The sequence below is a fragment of the Salvelinus namaycush genome, chromosome 18 (assembly GCF_016432855.1).
Source record: "Salvelinus namaycush isolate Seneca chromosome 18, SaNama_1.0, whole genome shotgun sequence".
Lineage (NCBI taxonomy): Eukaryota > Metazoa > Chordata > Actinopteri > Salmoniformes > Salmonidae > Salvelinus > Salvelinus namaycush.
Genome location: NC_052324.1, coordinates 7,582,067 through 7,603,210, shown reverse-complemented (window position 1 = coordinate 7,603,210; position 21,144 = coordinate 7,582,067). Strand labels below are relative to the sequence as shown.

The 21,144-nt window shown below is 45.1% G+C and overlaps 1 protein-coding gene across 1 annotated transcript in view; it reads right to left on the bottom strand.

Annotated features, from left to right (window-relative positions):
• LOC120063521 (versican core protein-like) overlaps positions 1-21,144 on the bottom strand; it is a 76,958-nt gene that overhangs the window by 29,397 nt on the left and 26,417 nt on the right. The window contains exons 5-8 of the mRNA XM_039013890.1: positions 5,637-5,750; positions 5,232-5,345; positions 2,581-2,739; positions 1,698-1,780 (exon numbers count right to left, since the gene is read on the bottom strand). Of these exons, the coding sequence (XP_038869818.1) occupies positions 1,698-1,780; positions 2,581-2,739; positions 5,232-5,345; positions 5,637-5,750 (470 nt within the window). The remainder of the gene's footprint in view (positions 1-1,697; positions 1,781-2,580; positions 2,740-5,231; positions 5,346-5,636; positions 5,751-21,144) is intronic.

The following is a 21,144-nucleotide window of genomic DNA, read 5'->3' as shown; positions in this document are numbered from 1 at the left end:
TATATACTGGTTAGAGCCAGTTTGCACTGTTCTGTGAAGGGAGAAGTACACAGCGTTGTACAAGATCTTCAGTTTCTTGGCAATTTCTCGCATGGAATAGCATCATTTCTCAGAACAAGAATAGACTGATCAGTTTTAGCAGAAAGGTCTTTGTTTCTGGCCATTTTGAGCCTGTAATCGAACCCACAAATGCTGATGCTCCAGATACTCAACTAGTCTAAAGGCCAGTTTTATTGCTTCTTTAATCAGAACAACAGTTTTCAGCTGTGCAAACATAATTGCAAAAGGGTTTTCTAATGATTAATTAGCCTTTTAAAATGATAAACTTGGATTAGCTAACACAACGTGCCATTGGAACACAGGAGGGATGGTTGCTGATAATGGGCCTCTGTACGCGTATGTAGATATTCCATAAAAAATCAGCCGTTTCGAGCTACAATAGTCATTTACAACATTAACAACGTCTACACTGTATTTCTGATCAATTTTATGTTATTTTAATGGATAAATAATGTGCTTTTCTTTCAAAAACAAGAACATTTCTAAGTGACCCCAAACTTTTGAAATGTAGTGTACATCTAATGTGTTTTGTTCTTCTTCTGTCCAGCTTCTTATGCAAGAGATTATTTAATACAAGTTATGTTAATAGACTCTCTGCTCCCAGATAAAGTCGAGATACAGTAAAGCTGACCACCCACCCAGGCCCACTACCCTACCCCTTCTCTCTATTTGCTGCCGTGCACAGGTGCTGCCCATCTGTGTGTCTGGCTGCTGATTGGTGGCCCTTCCCCCGGGTGCCTGCTGTGCTTCCCGAGGAGAGGGAGGAGAGGGGGAGGCCTGTACCTGTCTGTGCCTGTCAGCTCCTCTCTATTCCGCATCACTGACACCTTCATTCCTATCTCTCTCAGCTGAGAGGGGATCCTGCTGCAAACGGACACAACTTATCTCCTGCCCCCCAGGCGCTCTCTGTCCTTCCCCCTTCCACCCTCCCCCTCTCCACTGGTGATGGTGGGCTCTTATCTTTGAAGTGGAGAGTTCATCTGTATTACGTAGCTGAAAGTAGTAATTAACCACTTTCCTGTTTAGTGAGGGGAATCTGCAGTAAGTTTACACAGCCATAAACAAACACACTTCCACTTGTGCAGACGCATAACGCTACATACTGAGGCACACCTCGTGGCTCTTCTTTTTTTTTTTTTTTTTTAAATTGTTAAAGTTTGTGAATGACAGAGATTGTTGTCATTGAGTGGCACCCGATGTCACTGGACATGTAGTGTAGCGTGACACCAAGCCAGTGCGCTCGTCCAACAGGGTGTCGAGGACAAAGTAGTGTACATCATGAGAAAGTGACCACAGTGAGTTTATTTTTTCACTACTTCAGGATATTTTTTTTAAATGTAACCTTTCTTTAACTAGGCAAGTCAGTTAAGAACAAATTCTTATTCACAATGACGGCCTACACCGGACAATCCCGGACGACGCTGTGCCAATTGTACGCCGCCCTATGGGATTCCCAATCACGGCCGGTTGTGATACAGCCTGGATTCGAACCAGGGTGTCTGAAGTGACGCTGAATTGCAGTGCCTTAGACCACTGCGCCACTCGGGTGATGGCCACCCAGATGATGGTGTCAGCAACATATTTAACAGGGTTCAACACTGTCACTGAGGCTAAAAACTGTGAGAACCCCTTCTTACCATGGGCATGCTGTCGGTCCAGCGGAAGTCATTATCGTACATCTTATCGTTCAGGCCGATCCATTGGTAGTCCTGTCCAAGACCTGGTGGGCACGGCACAATGAAACACAGGAGGTCAATGATTTGATTCCACTGCCTTATTAGGCGTATTTCAGTCCCTCCATAAACACAGAGAGGCATTTTTAAATACATGCATCACTCTTCCTGTTCCAACTGCCTGCCTCCATTCTCTCTCTCTCTCTCTCTCTCTCTCTCTCTCTCTCTCTCTCTCTCTCTCTCTCTCTCTCTCTCTTTCTCTCTCTCTCTCTCTCTCTCTCTCTCTCTCTCTCTCTCTCTCTCTCTCTCTCTCTCTCTCTCTCTCTCTCTCTCTCTCTCTCTCTCTCTCTCTCTCTCTCTCTCTCTCTGTCTCTCTCTCTCTCTCTCTCTCTCTCTCAGTCGAGACATTTGTCGTCTACTCTGCTGGCGCTGCTAACCAGCCAGAAAACTACTGTAGTCATCCACTATGCCTCTTCAACTATTACTCCACAGCCCATATACACTGCTGAGGTGAGAAAATACTGACTTTAATGCGAGCAGCATGGGGATGCATGTGTTGTGAATCCCCTGGTGTTCCTGGAAATCCGTTCCAGATGTAGGATAATCCTACTATTGGCCGCTACCTTGCAGGGGTTGTGCCTTAAGAGGTATACTGTCTGTGACACGCCGTAGAAGTAACTTACAGATTGTTAATACGGTGTTATTGAGCGTTCTTCTCTGCAAGAGTGTCTGTCTGCTTGCCTGTCCGGTAATGCAAACGCTTTGAACTATTAGTTGGTTGTGTCTTGTGTGCAACTAATGGCGTTGTTTGTGTGTCGTGCACGTGCATGTGTGATATCACACTTACGGTTGACAAACTGCTGCTCGTCATGGGAGAGAATGCTGGTGAGGTGTGCCCCCTGTACCCGACACTCCTTCTCCGCTGTGTCCCAGTTCCTCCTCTGGGGGGTGTACTTGTAGCAGTGTCCCTGGAATTTATGCCAGCCGTAGTCACATGCCTGAGTGTCTGAGAGAGAGAGCGAGAGAGAGCGAGAGAGAGCGAGAGAGAGAGAGAGGTAATATGATTAGTAGATATAAAGGTTACACATATTCCAATACCCTTTCACTATTATTTCACAGAAAAATAAAATCTGCCTTAAAGAATTAAGAATGTCCAATCTGTCCAACACCTGCAAGAGCCTAGTCCTATCTGCATGTTTATCTTTGTTTGTTACTAATCCTCCAGTGCATAACAAATAGATTAAGGAGATATTTGGGAGAAAGACAGAGAGCAGGGTACTGTGTGTCTGGCCCTGTTGCTATCTCGGACACACTAATTAGAGCTATCTCTCTCACTGTATTTCTCTCTCTCAGGGTCAGGATATGGCTGCTGCCTCCATCACCCCCCAGCACCACTAAACGAGTGGGGAGATCAAACAAAGAAAGATACTTAGGGTCTACAACAGCAGGAGTATCACACTAACAGCCTGGATAGCTGTGTGTACTGGATCTTCCCCAAATCTCAGGTCGATGCTAAACAATTTAAGGTTATTATTCTTATCATAGCTAATTAAAAGTGAAATACTTTAAGATTTTGGAATGTAATTTATATAGCTCTGCAAGGTGACTGCATATATATAGCTTTTTAAAATGTATATAGCTCTGCAAGGATACTGCATATATGGATAATTATGTTGGGAAACCCCTGACTTGGTACCAATTAATATTATATAATGTAGTTGAGCATCGGCTGGCAATTCCTAATATAGATTAGCATCAGCTGGCGATTCCTAATATAGATTAGCATCAGCTGGCGATTCCTGCAGCAGTTACTGTAACTGGAACCAAGCCAGGGGTTTCCCAAAATAAGAATCTAAGTATGAAGCATCACACATTCAGCTATCAATCCCCTCAGTTTCGAACAGACACACCGGAAGAATAACATCTCCTAACCTCATTACATAAGGGCTGCATTAACACAGGCAGCCCAATTCTGATATTTGTTATACTTATTAGGCTTTTGGTCAGCTCTGAAAAAGATTTGATGTGACTGGTCCAAAAACAATTTGTGGAAAAAAATATCTTAATTGAGATGCCTATGTAAGCACAGCCCTTTGGTAGCCTACACTAGTGGTTATCTATGTATCTTTTTCAATATCAGATTTCATTAACCATTTTGATTGTAACCCTGTCATGATGCAATCGGGTGTGTGTGTGTTGTGTGTTTGTGTGTACTACTGTGACACGTCTATTTACTTCTATTTACTATTTACTCTCTCTCTCTTGTCGTGGTTACTCCCTCGATACAGCTGTACAACCCTACGGATTAATCGTGACCTTTTCTCTGTTTGTCTACCCTTACTGTTTCTCTTCTGGCACGAGACCCTTAGAAAACAGCTGGGTCTTAGCACACAGGATCCGTCCCTGGCTCGCTGATGAGTGAAGGCAGCAACATTCGAGGTGTGGTCGGGACAAACTGGCCCATCTGGATAATGCCCTTGGTCAACACACTAGGGACAAAATGGGTTGCAGCGAAGCTATAGACTCGAATAAGAGGCTATGAGTTGGTCTGGATGACATCATCCTTCGTCATTACACCCATCCATGTCAACGAGTGTCCCGACCCAGGTTCTGTTGAACAAATCCAGCAATGTCTACTGATTCCTTTCACATTCCCTGCTTAAGGCCAGGGATTGATTGCGTCGTTGTTGAGCTGATTAAGACTAGCACACCTGTACTGGTAAATTCCTTCACAGCTTGACCGGTGTGGGTATCAACCAAATGTCTGTGATTTCTTTATTAGGCCATTGTGTTTCCAGTCATGTGGAATTTGTAGAGACTGTTGGCCCTGGCAATGTGTTTAGTAACACTACCCTATATCTTAATAGTATGAGTGCCTGAGGCCGACACTAAGGCCTGTAAAATGTGGATGTCCTGAAGACATAAATAAAGATGTTTATGACTCAGAGACTGTCTGTGAGTGGAAGCAGCAGGTGTTATGGAGAAGGCACTGAATGGAGCTGTACTGTGAGGTGGGAGGTGACCATCACATTTCTACTCTAACTCCAGTGTTTTAATGACTCAGGCTCATCGTCTCACTCTATTTCCCAGCGGCGCAGGTAACTGATCACATATTAAGATAGATCACACATACACACACACACACACTATCTGGAGATACGTCACTTTTCTCCAACAACGCCAAATGTCTTTCCTCTGTTTCCTAAATTCAATGATCTGTGATGTATTTTTGTGTGAATTAGAAACCAGCGATGGAGCACCTTGAGCCATTGCTACGAACAATGACGTAGTTTATTTTACTATGTCATATTCTCCCTTGTACGTACAAGTGCTCTAATGTGTGGATACACTGTAGGTCGGACATAAAAACATTTATGTCCGACTGGAAGCCTGAAACAACCTAAAACCAATATCTTATCAAATTATTTGATTCAGCTGATATGTTCGACAGGGAGAGGATCATACTGACAGATCCCATGGAAATTGTAACAAACATACCTTCATCACAATACAATCCAGCATAGCTTGGGAGGCAAACACAGGTGAAGGAATTCAGGCCGTCAATGCATGTACCTCCATTGCGACAGGGGTTGGATTGACATTCATCAATGTCTGAAAATTATTTTTGAAATAACATGGGTAGATTACACTGCATAGGAAAACAAAAAAACATGGGGGGGGGGGGCAAATACATATTTCTGAAGAACTCTATGAATCCAAATATTATACAGATCCTACCATTCGTCAAATTTTGGCACATGGCTAATGCACCCAACGCTACACCAGTAAGCCACCAAAATGTGTCTTCTTTAAAATGTATTTCATTAGCATATTGACAACTGATCATCACACTCTAAAAAAACACGTAGTCCACCACTGACTAAAAAAACATTCTTGGCATACCTGTCTCACAACGATCTCCACTGTAGCCAGGGGCACAGCTGCAAGATTGGAAACTTCCGCTTCTGTAGCAAGAGCCCCCATTCAGACACATGTTCTCATCGCAGGAGTGGATGCCTGTGGTGTAGAATAGGAGTAAAACGAGAAAAACAAACACTCAAATGATTTCACATTCTAGAGAAGACAAATGTTAAATGACAAATGTTAAAACGTTTGATATGATGGTATTATTTCCATAACACACAATAGCATTGTATTATTGACCAACATTTTTTAAATGACATACCTGCAATCTCAACTGTCTCACCAACAGTCATGTGGCCCAAATCCATTCCAGTCTCAGCTGAAGTGATAGTTTCCACTACCTTGATGGGGGGTTCACCCTCGACTAATGTAGGTCCTGATACATTATCATAGTCCACACTTTCCTCCTCCTCACACACAGATGAAGGAGTGCTTTGGATCATAGAGACGGATTCTGTCCGGCTCGGTGTTTCAGCTGGCGATACAGTTGTGTACTCTGGCATTTCCCACATTGGCATCTTAGTGGCAGGAGTAACAACGTCAGAAGCCGTCTTTCCTCCGGGACTGCTCTCAGAACCCGCCGACTCAATTTCAGCCCTAGGATGCGTGAGAGAGGGTGAACCAGTGATGGCGGTTGCAAGTTCTGTCTGAGTAACAGAGCGGGATGGGGTGGTCTCCTCTGTTGTGTCACTCTCTGGCTTCACAGCGGAAACTTTGGTCACCTTTTTCTCCAAGCTGCTTCCTGAGCTGCTTTCTGAGCTGGAGGAGGCCAATACTGACTGAGTCACAGGTGGGTTTGACTCTTCCTCTGAGCTGCTCGATGAACTGCTCTCTGAGCTTGATGATGCACTCTCAATCTTCTGAGTCTTTGTTGGGACAGTGCTGAGCGCGGTTGCTTCTACCTCAGGTGTTGTGGTGGTTTCAATGAGGGAAGGTTTAGACTCAACCTGTAAGGGCTCTGTAATACTTTCATAGTCCACCTCTTCATCAATGTCTGTCGTTGGTGTTCTATACACTTTAGTTTCTAACACTTTCTCAGTTAGAGGAGAGCCAATGGCAGAAATGGCTGTTTCTTCGACCTCAGCCTCTTGTTCGGAGCTGCCCTCTGCACTAGGAGAAGCATCCTCTGTTGTAGGTACCTGGCTTGAAGCTGCAACTTGTTCCTCTTCCTCTGATGTAGATAGTACAGCATCAGTCTTCACTGGAGAGGCAGTGGAGACTAAATTTGATTCGGAGCTCTGTGCGGGTGTTGTTATAGTGTCAACAGACTGGCTTGAATCTTCCTCAGTCAGCATGGGTCTGGTTGTGGGCATTGCCGTTTCCTCAGAAAATATGTCAGGTTGGGAACGATGGGTAAATGCAATCTCAGACAGGGCCTCTTGGAGCAAAGCCTCAGGTGTTGTCAGGTCTGGTTTGTGGGAAAATGTTGTGACAAACTGGATCATCACATTGGCCTCCGTTGTCACCTTAGTGGAATGGACAGAGACAATTGGAGGGGCTGTACTAGCCAGGAGAGAGGCTTCTGTTGCAAAACCATCTGCGGTGAAACCCTCACTTGTCTGGTCCCCTGAGCTCTTGTCATCTGTAAAAGGTAAGACGGAGCTGGTTTCAGTATCATCAATAACTGATGGTTTGTCAGAGCCTGCTGGTCTCTCTGTTTGCTCAGTGACTTCACTCTCTGCTGTTACAGTTTCCTGTGAAGATACTGTAGCTTTCTCAGTGCTATACAGAGAAGAAACTGTAGTAGTTGGTGAGTCTTTGGTAAACCTATGAGGAGTCTGGTCACCTGAGCTCTCCTCATCTGTATCAAGTAGGACTGAGCTCCCAGTGCTTTCCATTGAACTGGAAACACCCGATGGCTGTTCTATGCTTGTTGATTCCATCTGTTTTGTTTCTTCACTATCAGCAGTTATTTCAGCAGAGGCGAGGTCACTCATTGAGTCGGGTTTCTCTGTGCTGTACAGAGAAGACACTTTTGTAGATGCCATATTTTCACTATCTGCTCTTGTGGTCATTAAGTGTGGCATTTCTGTGGTTGTTACTTGTTCAGTGGCAGACTCTTTGGTAGACATATCAGGGGTTTGATCACCTGAACTAGTTTTGTCTGTAGAGGAGAGAACTGGGCTTGTCTCCGTCTCATCAATAACAGGAGTAGATGATGGCTGTTTTGAGCCTGATGGCCTCTCTGTTTCTTCTGTGACTTCCGTCTCTGCTGTTACAGTTGCATGTGAAGATATTGTAGGTTTCCCAGTGCTATACAGAGATGAAGCTAACGTTGTGACAAACTCTTTGGTAAACATATCAGGAGACTGGTCACCTGAACTCTCCTCAATTGTATCAGGTAGGACTGAGTTCACAGTGCTTTTCATTGAACTGGGAAAGTATGATGGCTGTTCTGTGCTGGTTGATTCCGTCTGTTCTGTTTCTTCACCATCACCAGTTATTTTAGCAGAGGTGAGGGCACTTTCATATTCAGAGACTGGTGATGTGGATGTCTGCAATGGCTTGGCTGTGCTACTGTGCACATGAGCTTCTGTTTCAAGAGACTCCTGGGTGGTCATTGGAGTCGTCTCGTCTACAGAACTATCTTCATCTGTTGATCCTGTTTCTGTGTCATCAACACTTGGAGTAAAAGACTCCTGAGAGTCGGATGGTTTTTCGGTATGATCAATAGCAGCACTCGCTTCTGGTGATTTTGTTGTTGTCATTACATGTAGGACTGGGCTCGCCTCTGCCTCATCAATAACAGGAGTAACTCCTGGTCCCTCGGTTTGGTCTGTGGCTTCAGTCTCTGTTGTTACCGATTCTTGTAATAATGTTGTGAGTTTCTCTGTGCTAAACAGAGAAAAAACTGTGGTTGTTGTAGTTGCATACTCTTTGGTAAACATAGCAGGTGTCTGATCACCTGAGATCTCTTTATCGACGGAGGTGAGGACTGAACTTGTGTCAGGGGCAGTGCTGACAGCTGTAGGTTCTCCCTCTGGTTTTGTGGTTGTTTGAAGAGCAGTTTCAGATTCAACCTGTAAGAGATCTGGAATATTTTCATAGTCCGCCTCTTCCTCAATGTCTGGCAAAGCAGATGATACCGCAGCGGAAGCAGGTGTACTGTACACCGCAGTGGCATTGTCCGTGACTAGAGTAACAATATACCCGGTCGCTTCCTCCTTTATAGAGATACTGGTGGGAATGCAAGTCCTGTTGACCTCACTATCTTGTTCTGAGCTGACCTCTGTATCAGTAGAAACTCTCTCTGTTGTAAGTCCCTGGCTTGAAGATTCAACTTCTGATTTAAATGGTATTGCTGTAGAAGCCGTGGCAACAAAAGGTGATTCTGAGCCCTGTGCAGGTGTGGTTACAGTGTCAATGGAGTCCCTTGAATCTACCTCAAGCAACATGGGACTCGTGGTGGCCTCTGCAGTTTTTTCAGATGAGACGTCAGTGAGAGGATGTTGGGTAAATGCAATCTCAGACCTGGCCTGATGGAAAGATTTCCCAGGCTTTGTCATGTCCACCTTGGGCACAAAGGTTGTGACAAACTGGACCACCACATCAGGCATTACAGATGGCTCAACAGTGGAATGGACAGACAAACTCAGCTGGGAGTAAGCTTTCTCTGTGTTCTCAGTGCTAAACGGAGACAACACTGTAGTAGATGTAGTCTTTTCACTCTCTGCTATTGCTTTTTCAGGTGACATTGTTGCGGCTGTTACCAGCTCCATTTTCACAGTACTGTCAAATGGAGAAACTGTGGTAGTTGCAGACTCTTTGGCAAACATATTAGAGGTCAGCTCACCTGAGCTCTCTTCGTTTGCAGAGGTTATATCCGAAATGGAAGCAACTGAAGGTTTCTCAGTGCTGTAGAGAGAAGAAGCTGAAGTTATAGCAGTCCTTGCAGTCTCATCTGTCACAGTTTCATTTGACGATGTTATTACTTGTCCTGGTGTCTCAGTGCTAAACAGAGAAGAACCTGTAGTTGTGGCTGTAATTTGTTCCCTTACAGTAACAGACTCTTTGGAAAACATTTCAGGGGTCAGATCATCAGTGCTCTCTTCATGCATGGAAGTTATTTCTGAAACGGACACCCCTGATGGTTTCTCTGTGCTATATAGAGAAGAAGCTGAAGTTGTAGCAGTCCTTGCAGTCTCATCTGTTACAGTTTCACGTGACATTGTTGTTACGTGTAAGGGTTCCTCAGTGCTAAACAGAGAAGAAACTGTAGCTGTAGCAGTCTTTTCACTCTCTGCTGTAGCAGTTTCCTGTGACGCTGTGGTAGGTTTCTTAGTGCTATCCAGGTAAGAAGTTGTAGTTACAGAGTCTTTGGTAAACATATCAGGGGTCTGGTCACCAGAGCTTTCTTCATCTGTAGAGGTTAAATCGGAAATGGAAGCTACTGATGATTTATCTGTGCTATACGGAGAGGATGTGGTTTCAGAGGGTTTGGGTGTCCAAGTTGTCATTTCCTCCCCAGAGATGCCCTCCTCTGAGAATGAAGGTACTGGAGTTGTAACCTCTGTCACTTCTCCCTTCTTAGTAGCTGTTGAGCTCGTGTCTGGGGTGGGAATTGTGGTTTGGGAGGTCTCCACTACAGAGGCGGAGGTTCCAGAGCCTTCAGAGTCGTCATCCCCTGAAAACCCATCAACAGGGAGTGGACTGGTTGATTTCACAGTCTCTCTGTCTTCCTCATTGGACACTGACGTCTGTTGTGTAGCAGCGGCAGACACCACGCTGGCTTGCATGGAACTAGATAAAGTTGTTGTGTTCTCCACTTCAGAATCCTCATCAGATGGGCCTCCTCCTGCAGAATCAATAGTCTTAGGAGAAGGGGTGGTGGATAATTCCATCTCATCTGTCAGGAATTCATCATGCTCACTGCTAACTGTGGTCTGTGTGCTTGCATCTATGGGGTGAGTTGATGCATGGGAGGATACAGGGGCAGAAGGATTAGTCTCTGTATTGGACTCCTCTTCAGTGACACCATCTCTGGACAACTCATTAACAAATATATATGGTGTGGTGAAGGCCGTCTGAGAGCTGGACTCTGTGAAAACAGTTGTGGCTTGCGTGGTTTGAGCTACAGTGGACATGACCTCTGAACTAGATGCCTCAACATACTCTATAGATGATGTGGTGGTCGTTATTACAGTCTCTGAATCTTCAAATTTTGTAGAGCTGCTTGTCGTCTCAGCACTTGCCTCTGCAGATATATTTACGGAGGTGACTGATGGGATTTGTGATGTAGCCAGACTCGTTGGGTCAATTGTGGAAGAAGAGTAGTAATCGGTCCCAGACCCTTCAGGTTCCTCTGTCATTGCAATGGAGGAGTGTGGTGTCATGGTAAGGCCTGTGACTCCCCCTGCTTCCTCTGCAAAGACGGTGGGGTGGAATTGTGAGGAGGGGTCCACCATTGTCACAGTATCAGCGTCAATCATTGTGTCATCTTTAGTGATAATCTCAGCGGTTGTGGTCATGCTGTCCACAACAGTGGAGAACAGTTCGTCCTCATCTTTGGCCTCTTCTGTAAATATGATAACTGGGCTTGTCGGTGGTTTTGTACCATGCAGCACCATGGTGGGGGTCTGGTCAGTTTTGGTTTGGCTGCTGGTTGAGGTGATGATCATAACCTGCTGGTCAGTAACACCCTGATAGATAATAGAGGGGATGGCAGTGGATATGGGTGACTGTGAACCAAAAGGCACTGTTGTATGGTCTCTGACAGTGGTGTGGTCCCTTGCTACAGTGTGGTCTCCAGTGGTTAAATGATCACTCGTTGTATGGACTCTCATTGTAGTATGGTCTCTTTTGGTTGTATGGAATTGGTGTGTTGTATGGTCACTCATAATTGTACGATCACTCAGAGTAACAGTAACAGGGGGCTGTGTAGCCTCAGGAAAGATGGTGGTTTCTGTGTCTGGGCTGATATGACCTTCCTCATCTGGGCCTGGTGTGCTTGACACAATGGATTCTGTTTGGCCTGTTGCCTCGCTGAATGTGTCGCTCTCAGCTGATGGTTGTTGTGGTTGTGCCATCCGTTTTGTTATGTCATCGACACCCGTTGTCTTGGGAGCGGTGTAGTCAGAGTGAGGTGATATGGAAGTCTGAGAAGCTTGCATTATTGTTGACATTGGTGTGGTCATTCCTTGTTCTGTTACGACAGTACTGACAAGAGAGGACAATGTTGCAGTGACAGACTCTTTGGTCAACATATCATGGGTCTGATCACCTGAGCTTTCTTCATCTGTAGAAGAGACTACTAAGCTTGTCTCTGTGTTAGGGAAAACTCTGAATATGGTAGATTCTCCCTCAGGTTTTGTGGTAGTTTGAACAGGTGAAGGTAAATAGTCCACCACTTCATCAATATCTGGCAAAGTGGATGATGTGAAAGTGACGGAAGTAACAAGTTGTTCTGAGCCTGATGTTTTCTCTGTAACTTCGCTCTCGCCTGTGGTCATTACAAATGGCAGTGCTGTGGTTGTCACTTGTTCTGCTTTGACAGTGCTGTACAATGAAGTAACAGTTGCAGTGACAGACTCTTGCGTGAACATATCAAGGGTAAGGTCACCAGAGCTCTCTTCATCCTTGGAGGTTAAATCTGAAATGGAATCAACTGATGTTTTGTCAGTGCTACAGGGAGAAGAAGGTAAAGTTGGAGCAGTTCCTGCAGTCTCAGCTGTCGTTTCATGTGATGCTGTGGTCAGTATTTGTGTTGGCTTGTCAGTGCTGAACATTGAAGTTGCTGTAGTAGTCTTTTCACTCTCTGCTGTTGCAGTTTCCTGTGACGTGGTGGTAGGTTTCTTACTGCTATCCAGGTAAGAAACTGTAGTTACAGAGTCTTTGGTAAACATATCAGGGGTCTGGTCACCAGAGCTTTCTTCATCTGTGGAGGTTAAATCTGAAATGGAAGCAATTGATGGTTTATCTGTGCTGTATAGAGAAGAAACAGAAGTTGTAGCAGTCCTTGCAGTATCATATATTGCAATTTTATGTGACTTTATTGTCAATACTTTTCCTGGTTGCTCAGTGCTGAACAGAGAAGAAACTCGAGTCATGGATGTGACATGTTCTGTTTTTTCTGTGCTGTATATGGAATAAGCTTTTGCAGTGACAGACGCTTTGGTAAACATATCCGGAGTCTGGTCACCAGAGCTTGCTTTGTCTGTGAGCGTTACATCTGAAATGGAAGCAACTGATGGTTTATCTGTCACATCACTTTCCAGGGCCTGAGCTTTGCTAGACGTAACCTTTGCAGTTGTGCCAGATGATATAGTTACATCAAGCTCAACATCTGTTTCTTGGATTGTTTCAATGCTGAAAGAAAATGTGTTAAAATCCTGCTTTGTCGTTGCTGTCCTAGACAGGGGAGGAGAAGTTGTGCTTGCAGGTTGCTGAGTAGACACGTCAGAGATGTCTTCACCTGAACTCACGTCCTCTGTCCCTTCAGCCTCAGCTGTAGAGTCTATTGTCAAGTCCCCACTACCCTGCTCTGTGAAAGAGGCTGTGGAAGCCTCTGTTGTATTATCTGTGCTTGACATGGAAGGAGATTGGATTAATGTGGACTTCTGGGACCGTGTGAACTCTGTTGAAGATTCAACACGAGGTGTTTCAGGTGCGCTTTCAGTCTCTCTGGTTTCAGTCTCATTGGTTGCAACAGTGAACTGGTCCTGCGGTTCAGTGGTGCTCTGCACTTGTGCCTCCACACCTGACTCTTCTGCTTGGATTTTCTCCTGGGCATCATCTGTTGGTGAGATTTCAGAGACCTCCATGTCTACATAAGTGAAGGAAGTGACAAAGGGTTTTGATGTGCTTGCTAGTCCAGTTGTTTGGTCCACAGATAGCTCCAGAGTTTCAACGTCTGCAGTGGGAGTGTATGAGGGTGTTTCATCTATTTCTTCTGTGGGTGTGATGACTGTTCCTACAGTTGTGCTTTGGAAGGGGTCACTGCTGATTATTGGGGAGGAAGATTTGGCCATCACAGCTTCTGACCCTAGTGATGTTGCAAATTCCTTGTTAAACATATCAGGTGTCAGGTCGCCAGAGCTCTCTTCATCTGTGAATGTGACCACTGAGGCCGCCACATGTGAGTCAGCGCCAGCTGAATGTCCCTCGGTGCCTGTTAGTTCTCCTGTCTGTTCAACCCCCTTGGTTCCATCAGTTACCTCTGTGCTTACTGATTTTGTAACCGTTGAGTCTGTTGAAGATGATGTAGTATGCAGTGGGGCTGTTGTAACAGCAGATGTATCATCACCTGAACTCTCATCCTCTTTGCCCTCACTTTCTGAAGTAGAGGGTTCTGTGAAGTCTCCACTTCTCTGCTCAGACAATGAAGCAGTGGCTGATTGTATTGTCTCAACTGTGCTAGTGGAGACATGATATTGTGTTGACATAGATGCTTGGCTGATCTGTGTTGACCGTGTTGAGGATGCAACACTTGGCTCATCAGATGTACTCTCTGTCTCATCTGTGGCTACAGTGAACTGGTCCTGTGGATTAGTGGAGGTCTCCATTGGTACCGCTTCACCTGAACCCTCTGGCTGAGTTGTCTCTTGGTCATCCTCTGTAGTTGTGATTCCAAATCTCTCCATGTCTTTGGGTGTAGAGGTGCTGTGAGTAACCTGTGTTGAGGCCCCGGTTTGTTCTGTCACCTGTCCAGTTGATGTATGAGGAGTGGTATAACTACTGACAAACTCAATTATCGTAGCTTGCACCTTGCTAAACATATCAGGGGTCTGGTCACCAGAACTGTCTTCTTCTGTTGAGGTCACTGTTGGTGTTGATGTAGTGTACGCACTAACTGACTCTGATGGGAATGCAGTTGTTGCAACAGATTCCTTGGTGAGAATCTCAGTTGTTGCACCACTTGAGTTTATATCCTCTTCTGAAGTGAGAACGGCTATTGTCTCTGTTTCATCAATGACGAATACAGCTGATGACATTTCTGAGCCTGTTGGTTCTTCTGGCTGTTCTGTTCCAACTGTACTATACACTGGAAGAAGAGGTGTTGCATCTGACTGTGCAGTAAACATATCGGGAGTCTGAACTCCTGAGATCTCCTCTGGGATGGTACTCTCAACATGAGCAATGGTACCTGTGCTACGTAGAGAAGAAACTCTAGTAGCAGTAGCAATCACTTTACATTCTGCTGTTGCAGTTTCCTGTGACCCTGAAGTCATTACATGTCCTGGTTTCTCAGTGCTGAAGAGGGAAGTCGCAGATGTCTTTTCACTCTCTGCTGATGCAGTTCCCCGTGACGCCGTTGTAGGTTTCTCAGCGCTATACAGGGAAGAAGCTGCAATGATTGTAATCTTTGAAGTCTCAGCTGTTGCAGTGTCAAGGGATGATGTAGTCACTCCTTGTCCCGGTTTCTCAGTGATGAACAGAGACGTTGCTGTAGTTGTGGCAGTCTTTTCACTCTCTGCTGTTGCAGTTCCCTGTGACGCTGTGGTAGGTTTCTCAGTGCTAAACAGAGAAGAAGCTGTGATGATTGTATTCTTTGAAGTCTCAGAGGTTGCAGTTTCATGGAATGCTGTAGTTACTAATTGTTCTGGTTTCTCAGTGCTGAATAGAGAGGACTCTGTGGTGGTTGCAGTGTCTTTGGTAAAAATATCAGGGTTCTGGTCACCTGAGCTCTCTTCGTCTTTGGAAATGAGGACTGAACTTGTGTCAGGGTTAGTGCTGACGATTATAGGTTCTCCCTCAGGTTTTGTGGTTGTTTGAATGGTAAATGGTATAGTTTCAATGAGTGGAGGCTCTACTCGTATGTCATAGTCCACATCTTCATCAATTTCTGGTGAAGTGGATGATGTGACAGTAATGGAAGCAAAATGTGTTGCTTCTGTGCTGTACAAAGAAGATGTAGGTACTAAGGAAGACGTATTGGTAAACATTTCAGTTGTCTGGTGACCTGAGCTTTCTTCATCTGTAGAGATGAGGACTGAACTTGATTCTTTGTCACCAGTAATATGGGTAACAACATTGTTTTCTGTTACTTGTCCTGGTTTCTCTGTGATATATAGAGATGAAGCTGCAGCAAGAGCCATCTTTGAAGTCTCAGCTGTTGCAGATTCATGTGACGATGTAGACACTGTTTGGCTCGGTTTCTCTGTACTGAATAGAGAGGAGACTGTCGTAGTTGCAATTTCTTTGGTAAAAGTATCAAGGATTGAGCTTGTCTCTGTATCGCCAATGTTGGAAACACCTGATGTCTTCCCTGTTTGTCTAGTCGGTTCAGATTCTGTTATCTCAGTTAATGCTTCCTGTGAGGTGCCGATCACTGTAGCTGATGTCCCCATTGATTCCCATGTCTGATCTATCAGGGTAACGACGGGAGTCATTGGTGATTCTTGGGTAAAGATTTCAGTTGTGTCCGCTGAGCCCTCCTCTGTGAGGGTATAAATTAAACCTGTTGTTTTTTCGACACTTGCAGTGACTGATGGGTGGACAGTTGCATCTGTTGTCTTTGTTGTAGCATCCAAAGAAGTGGCGGCAGTACCTGCTGTGGCCGGGGACCCAAAAGGTGACACTGTTGATGCCCCATTAGCATGTCCACCGGGTCCAACAGTTGTTGATTTAGTGGACACCTCATCCCATATTGTGACTGGGCTGAACTTAGGAGATGCAGTTGTTACAGAAGCCATACCGGTGAACATCTCAGTTGTCTGACTGACTGGACTCTCTTCTTCTACTGATGTGAATCTTGTCTCTGCATCATCCCTAATAGGAATAGATGTTGACTTAGAAGACGTTTCATCCTTCATTGTGACTGTGCTGACCAGAAGAGAGGCTTTTGTTGCAGAAGTCACACCGGTGAACATGTCATGGGTCTGTTTACCTGAGGTCTCTTCATCTGTAGAAGTTATTACTGGAGATGCAATAGTAGTGCCTGCCATACCAGGAGTAACTGGGAGTGTATCTTTGCTTGAGGTTTCTACTTTCTGCTCAGTCACACCACTTATCACAATAGCTCCCTGTGTTGTGTATCTGCTGACTGAGTCTGATAGAGAGGGCATGGTTGTCTTGATCATCTGAACAGTAGTGTACATTGGATACGCTGTTGTCACTGGAGTCTCTTTGGTGGACATCTCAGATGTCTCTTCATCTATAGACCTGACAGCTGAACTCGTCTCTGCATCATCAATAACTGGAGTTACTCTTCCTGTTTTCACTATCACTGTTGCCTCTGTATCAGGCTGTGTTGTGGTTGTTTCCAGCTCTGTTTTGATTGTGCTTGAAGCACTTTTTGTGGGGAATATATTAGGAGTCTGGTCACCTGAGCTCTCTGTAGTGGATGAAGAGGAAGTTGTTTCGGTGCCATCAGAAACAGGATAAAGTGGAAGTTTTCCTGTGACTGTACTTTCTGCAATTCTTTCTGTGCTGTACTGAGAAGTTGCTGTGGTTGTAGTGATCTTTCCACTCTCTGCTGTTGCAGTTTTTTCTGATATTGGTGAAGGTTTCTCGGTGTTATACAGAGAAGAAGTTACAGAGATTGTAATATTTGAAATCTCAGCTGTTGCAGTTTCCTTTGATACTGAAGTCGTTACATGTACTGGTTTCTCAGCGCTGAACAGAGAATACACTCTGGTAGTTGTGGTGTCTTTGGTAAGCATACCAGGTGTCTGATCACCTGAGCTCTCTTCTTCTGTGGAGGTGAGGACTGAACTTGTAACAGGGGTGGTGCTGACGGTTGTAGGATCTCCCTCAGCTTTTGTGGTTGTTTGAACAGCGGAAGGTATAGATTCAAGAAGTGAAAGCTCTTCAGTAGTGTCATAGTCCACCACTTCAATAATATCTGGCAACGTGGATGATGTGACAGTAATGGAAACTAAACTCGTTGCTTCTGTTCTGTACAAAAACGACGCAGGTGTCACGGAAGAAGTCTTTGTAAAAATCTCACTTGCTTGGTCACCTGAACTCTCTTCATCTGTAGTGGTTAAAGAGGAAGTTGTTTCTGTGCCATCAGAAACAGAAGTAACTGAAGGTTTATCTGTGGCTGTACTTTCTGCAGTTTTCTCTGTGCTGTAGAGAGATGTTGCTTCAGTTGTAGTGGTCTTTCCACTCTCTGCTGTTGCAGTTTCTCGTGAAACTGTTGTAGGTTTCTCAGTGCTATACAAAGAATATGCTGCAGATATTGCCACCTTTGATGTCTCACCTGTTGCAGTTTCATGTGACAATGCCATCCCTACATGCCCTAGTGTCTCTGTACCGAACAGAGAGAATACGTTGGTGGTTGCAGTGGCTTTGGTAAACATATCAAGGATTGAGCTTGACTCTGTGCCATCAATAATGGGAACACCTGATGTCCTTCCTGTTTCTTTGGTTGGTTTAGATTCTGTTATCTCAGGTAATACTTCCTGTGAGGTGTCAATCACTGTAGCCGATGTCCCCATCGGTTCCCAAGTCTGATCCATGAGGGTAACTACGGGACTCATAGATGATTCTTGGGATGATTCTGTTGCAGTTTTATATGACGCTGTAATCCCTACAAACCCTAGTTTCTCCGTACTGAATAGAGAGGACACTGTGGTAGTTGCAGTGTCTTTGGTAAAAATATCAGGGGTCTGATCGCCTGAGCTCTCCCCATCTGTAATGGTAAGTACTGATGCAATTGTCTGAACATCAGCACTCTCCTCACCAGTAGAGGAGATGACTGAGCTTGTCTCTGTGTGACCAGTAACAGGGGTACCTGAAGGTTTTTCTGTGTTTGTGTGCCTCTCTGTGACTTCTGCGACAGTCTCCACTGTTGCAGTGTCTTGTGACATTGTTGTTGTCTTTGTGATATATACAGAAATAATTGTAGTAGTAGCGGTCTTAGTGTCAGCTGTTGCAGTTTCATGTGATGCTGTAGTCACTGCATGTTTTGGTTTCTCAGTACTAAACAGAGAATATGCTGTGGTTGTTGTAGTTACAGAGTCTGTGGAATCACTTGTCTGGTCACCTGAGCCCTCTTCATCTGTAGAGGAGATTACTGTGCTCGTCACTTCATCATCAATGATAGGTGTAACTGATGGTGTTCCTGAGTCTGATGGTTTCTCAGTCTGATCTGTAACTTCACTTTCTCCTTTTGGGATCATTAAATCTGGCATTGCGGTGGTTGTCATTTGCTCTGCGTTGACTGTGCTATAAACAGAAGAAACAGTTGTAATGACAGGCTCTTTGGTAAACGTATCAGAAGGCTGGTCAACTGAGCTCTTTTCATCTGTTGCAGAGGGGATTGAGCTGGTCTCTGTATCAGTAGCAGAAGTTTCTGTGGCTTTACTCTCCTCTGTTTCATGTGACGTTGTAGATATGACATCTTTTGGTTTCTCAGTGCTAAACAGATAGGAGACTGTGCTGGTTGGAGTGTGTTTGGTAGACATATCAGGCACCTGGTCACCCGAGCTCTCTTCGTCTGTAGAAGAGAGGACAGAGCTTGTCTCTGTTTCATCAATTATGTGGACAGTGGAGGGCTTTTCTGTGACTGATGTGTCTTCATTTGAAGCATTTCCGATTGTTATATCTACAGGTTGCTTAGTGGTAGTCATCTCAATCTCCTTTTTGATTGAGCTGAACAATGTGGGGCCACTTGTGGCTGTAGACTCGGTGGGGAACATATCAGGGGTCTGATCACCTGAGCTCTCTTCGTCTGTGGAATCAAGGACTGAGCTTTTCTCTGTAACAGGAAAAGATGACGGTTTTTCTGAGCCTGACAGTTTCTCAGTCTGCTCTGTGACTGAACTCTCTGCAGTTTTATGTGACACCGTTGTAGTAACTACTGGTTTATCAGGGCTATACAGAGAAGACACTGTGTCAGTTGCCGTGTCTTCGGTGAAAACCTCACTTGCCTGGTCACCTGAGGCCACTTCGTCCGTAGAGGATAAGGTCGAGCTTACATCTGTTACCGCAGTATCCATTGCAGCGCCACTAGAAAAACCTGTGCTGATAGTAACAGAAGGTGAGACTGTTGATGATACATCAAACACTTCACTGGGTTCAATGCTCGATGATACTGTTGATCTATCATCCTCCTTTCTGCCCGTGCTGAACATAGGAAATGCTGTTGTCGCAGGAGACTCCTGAGCGAACATCTGAGTTGTCTTTTCTCCAGAACTCTCTTCATCTATCGAAGTGACGGTCGTGCTAGTCTCGGTGTCATCAGTCACAGGAGTAGCTGAGGGTTTCTCTGTTTGCTCTGTAGCCTCACTGGTTGCCGTTGAGGTCGTGGGCACATCCTCTTCTGTTTTGACTATAGTATAAAGAGGAGAGAGGTGTGTTTCAGTAGCTATACTAGGAGACATATCAGGATCACCTGAACTTTCCTCCTCCATCAGATTTGGGGTAAGTGAAGGTTTGTCTTTGCTTATGGTGTCTTCTAGTTTACGTATCTCACCTGTCCCAATTGTGTCCTGTGTGGTGTATCGGCTGACTAAGTTGAAGAGAGATGCCATGGTTGTCTTAACCATCTGAATAGGACTATATATTGCAGAGACAGTTGTTGCAGGAGATTCTTTGGTTGGCATTGGAGATGTCACTGGACTCTTAGAACTCTCTTTTTCTGTGGAAGTGGAGGCTGAGCTTGTCTCAGTCTCATCAACGACAGTAACAACTGATGGTTTTTCTGTGCTTGTTGTGCCTTTGGTGAATGCTGTTACCTCTCTTTCCATTGCCGCTTGTTGTGTAGTGTCTGCTGAACTTGTTCTTGGTGATGTTTTTGTGGATCCTAACAAAATCTGTTCTGCGCTGGATAATGGAGAGCTGGTCGTGAACATTTCAAGAGTTTGGTCTCCTGAGCTCTCCTCCCCTGGTACAGAAATGACATGTGTTGCAGTAGTGTATTTCACCGTGGGAGACACTGAAGGCAGGCTAAGCGTTGTTCCCTCTTGCTGGCTTGTCAAAGATTCAGCTGTGGTAGAGATCATTGAAGGTGATTCCGTGCTGCCTGCCTCTTTGGATGGCATCACCTCAGTCTTGATTGTTTCCACTAAATGTGTCTGGCCACTTGTCATTGAGGGAGGCAGAGCGATGCTAGCTGGTTCCTGAGGAGTGTGTGTGGCCTGTGCGGATCCTTTCTCCTCGCCTGAGGTGGTGCCCTCAATGTCACGTATGGTCACTGGCACTGATACATCTTCAACATCTCCAGAAGAGGGCGTAGAGACCGACAGTAGAGGGGTTTGAATGGAGATTTCAAAATCTGGAAGAGCAGAGGTGCTCTTTGTTACGTCTGCAGTGTCAATGTCATCAGTGGCAACGTGTATTTCTTCTGTGGGAGAAACAGAGGGCTCTTCCCCTTCTGGCGGATTCACCTCCGCATCCCTGTCATCATCTGGCGGTTGTGTCCCTGACCCCTCCACCTCTTTGCCATACACAGAGGTGCTGATTTGTTGGCTTCCCTCAGGAGTCTTGGGTGCATAAGCTGTTTGGCTTTGTTCTGAAGTTTTGCTCACTGCTGTGCCAGATGATGAAACAGTGGACACTGCTTCAGTGGATGTAGTTATGACGTCACGTGGTCCCTCTGTGG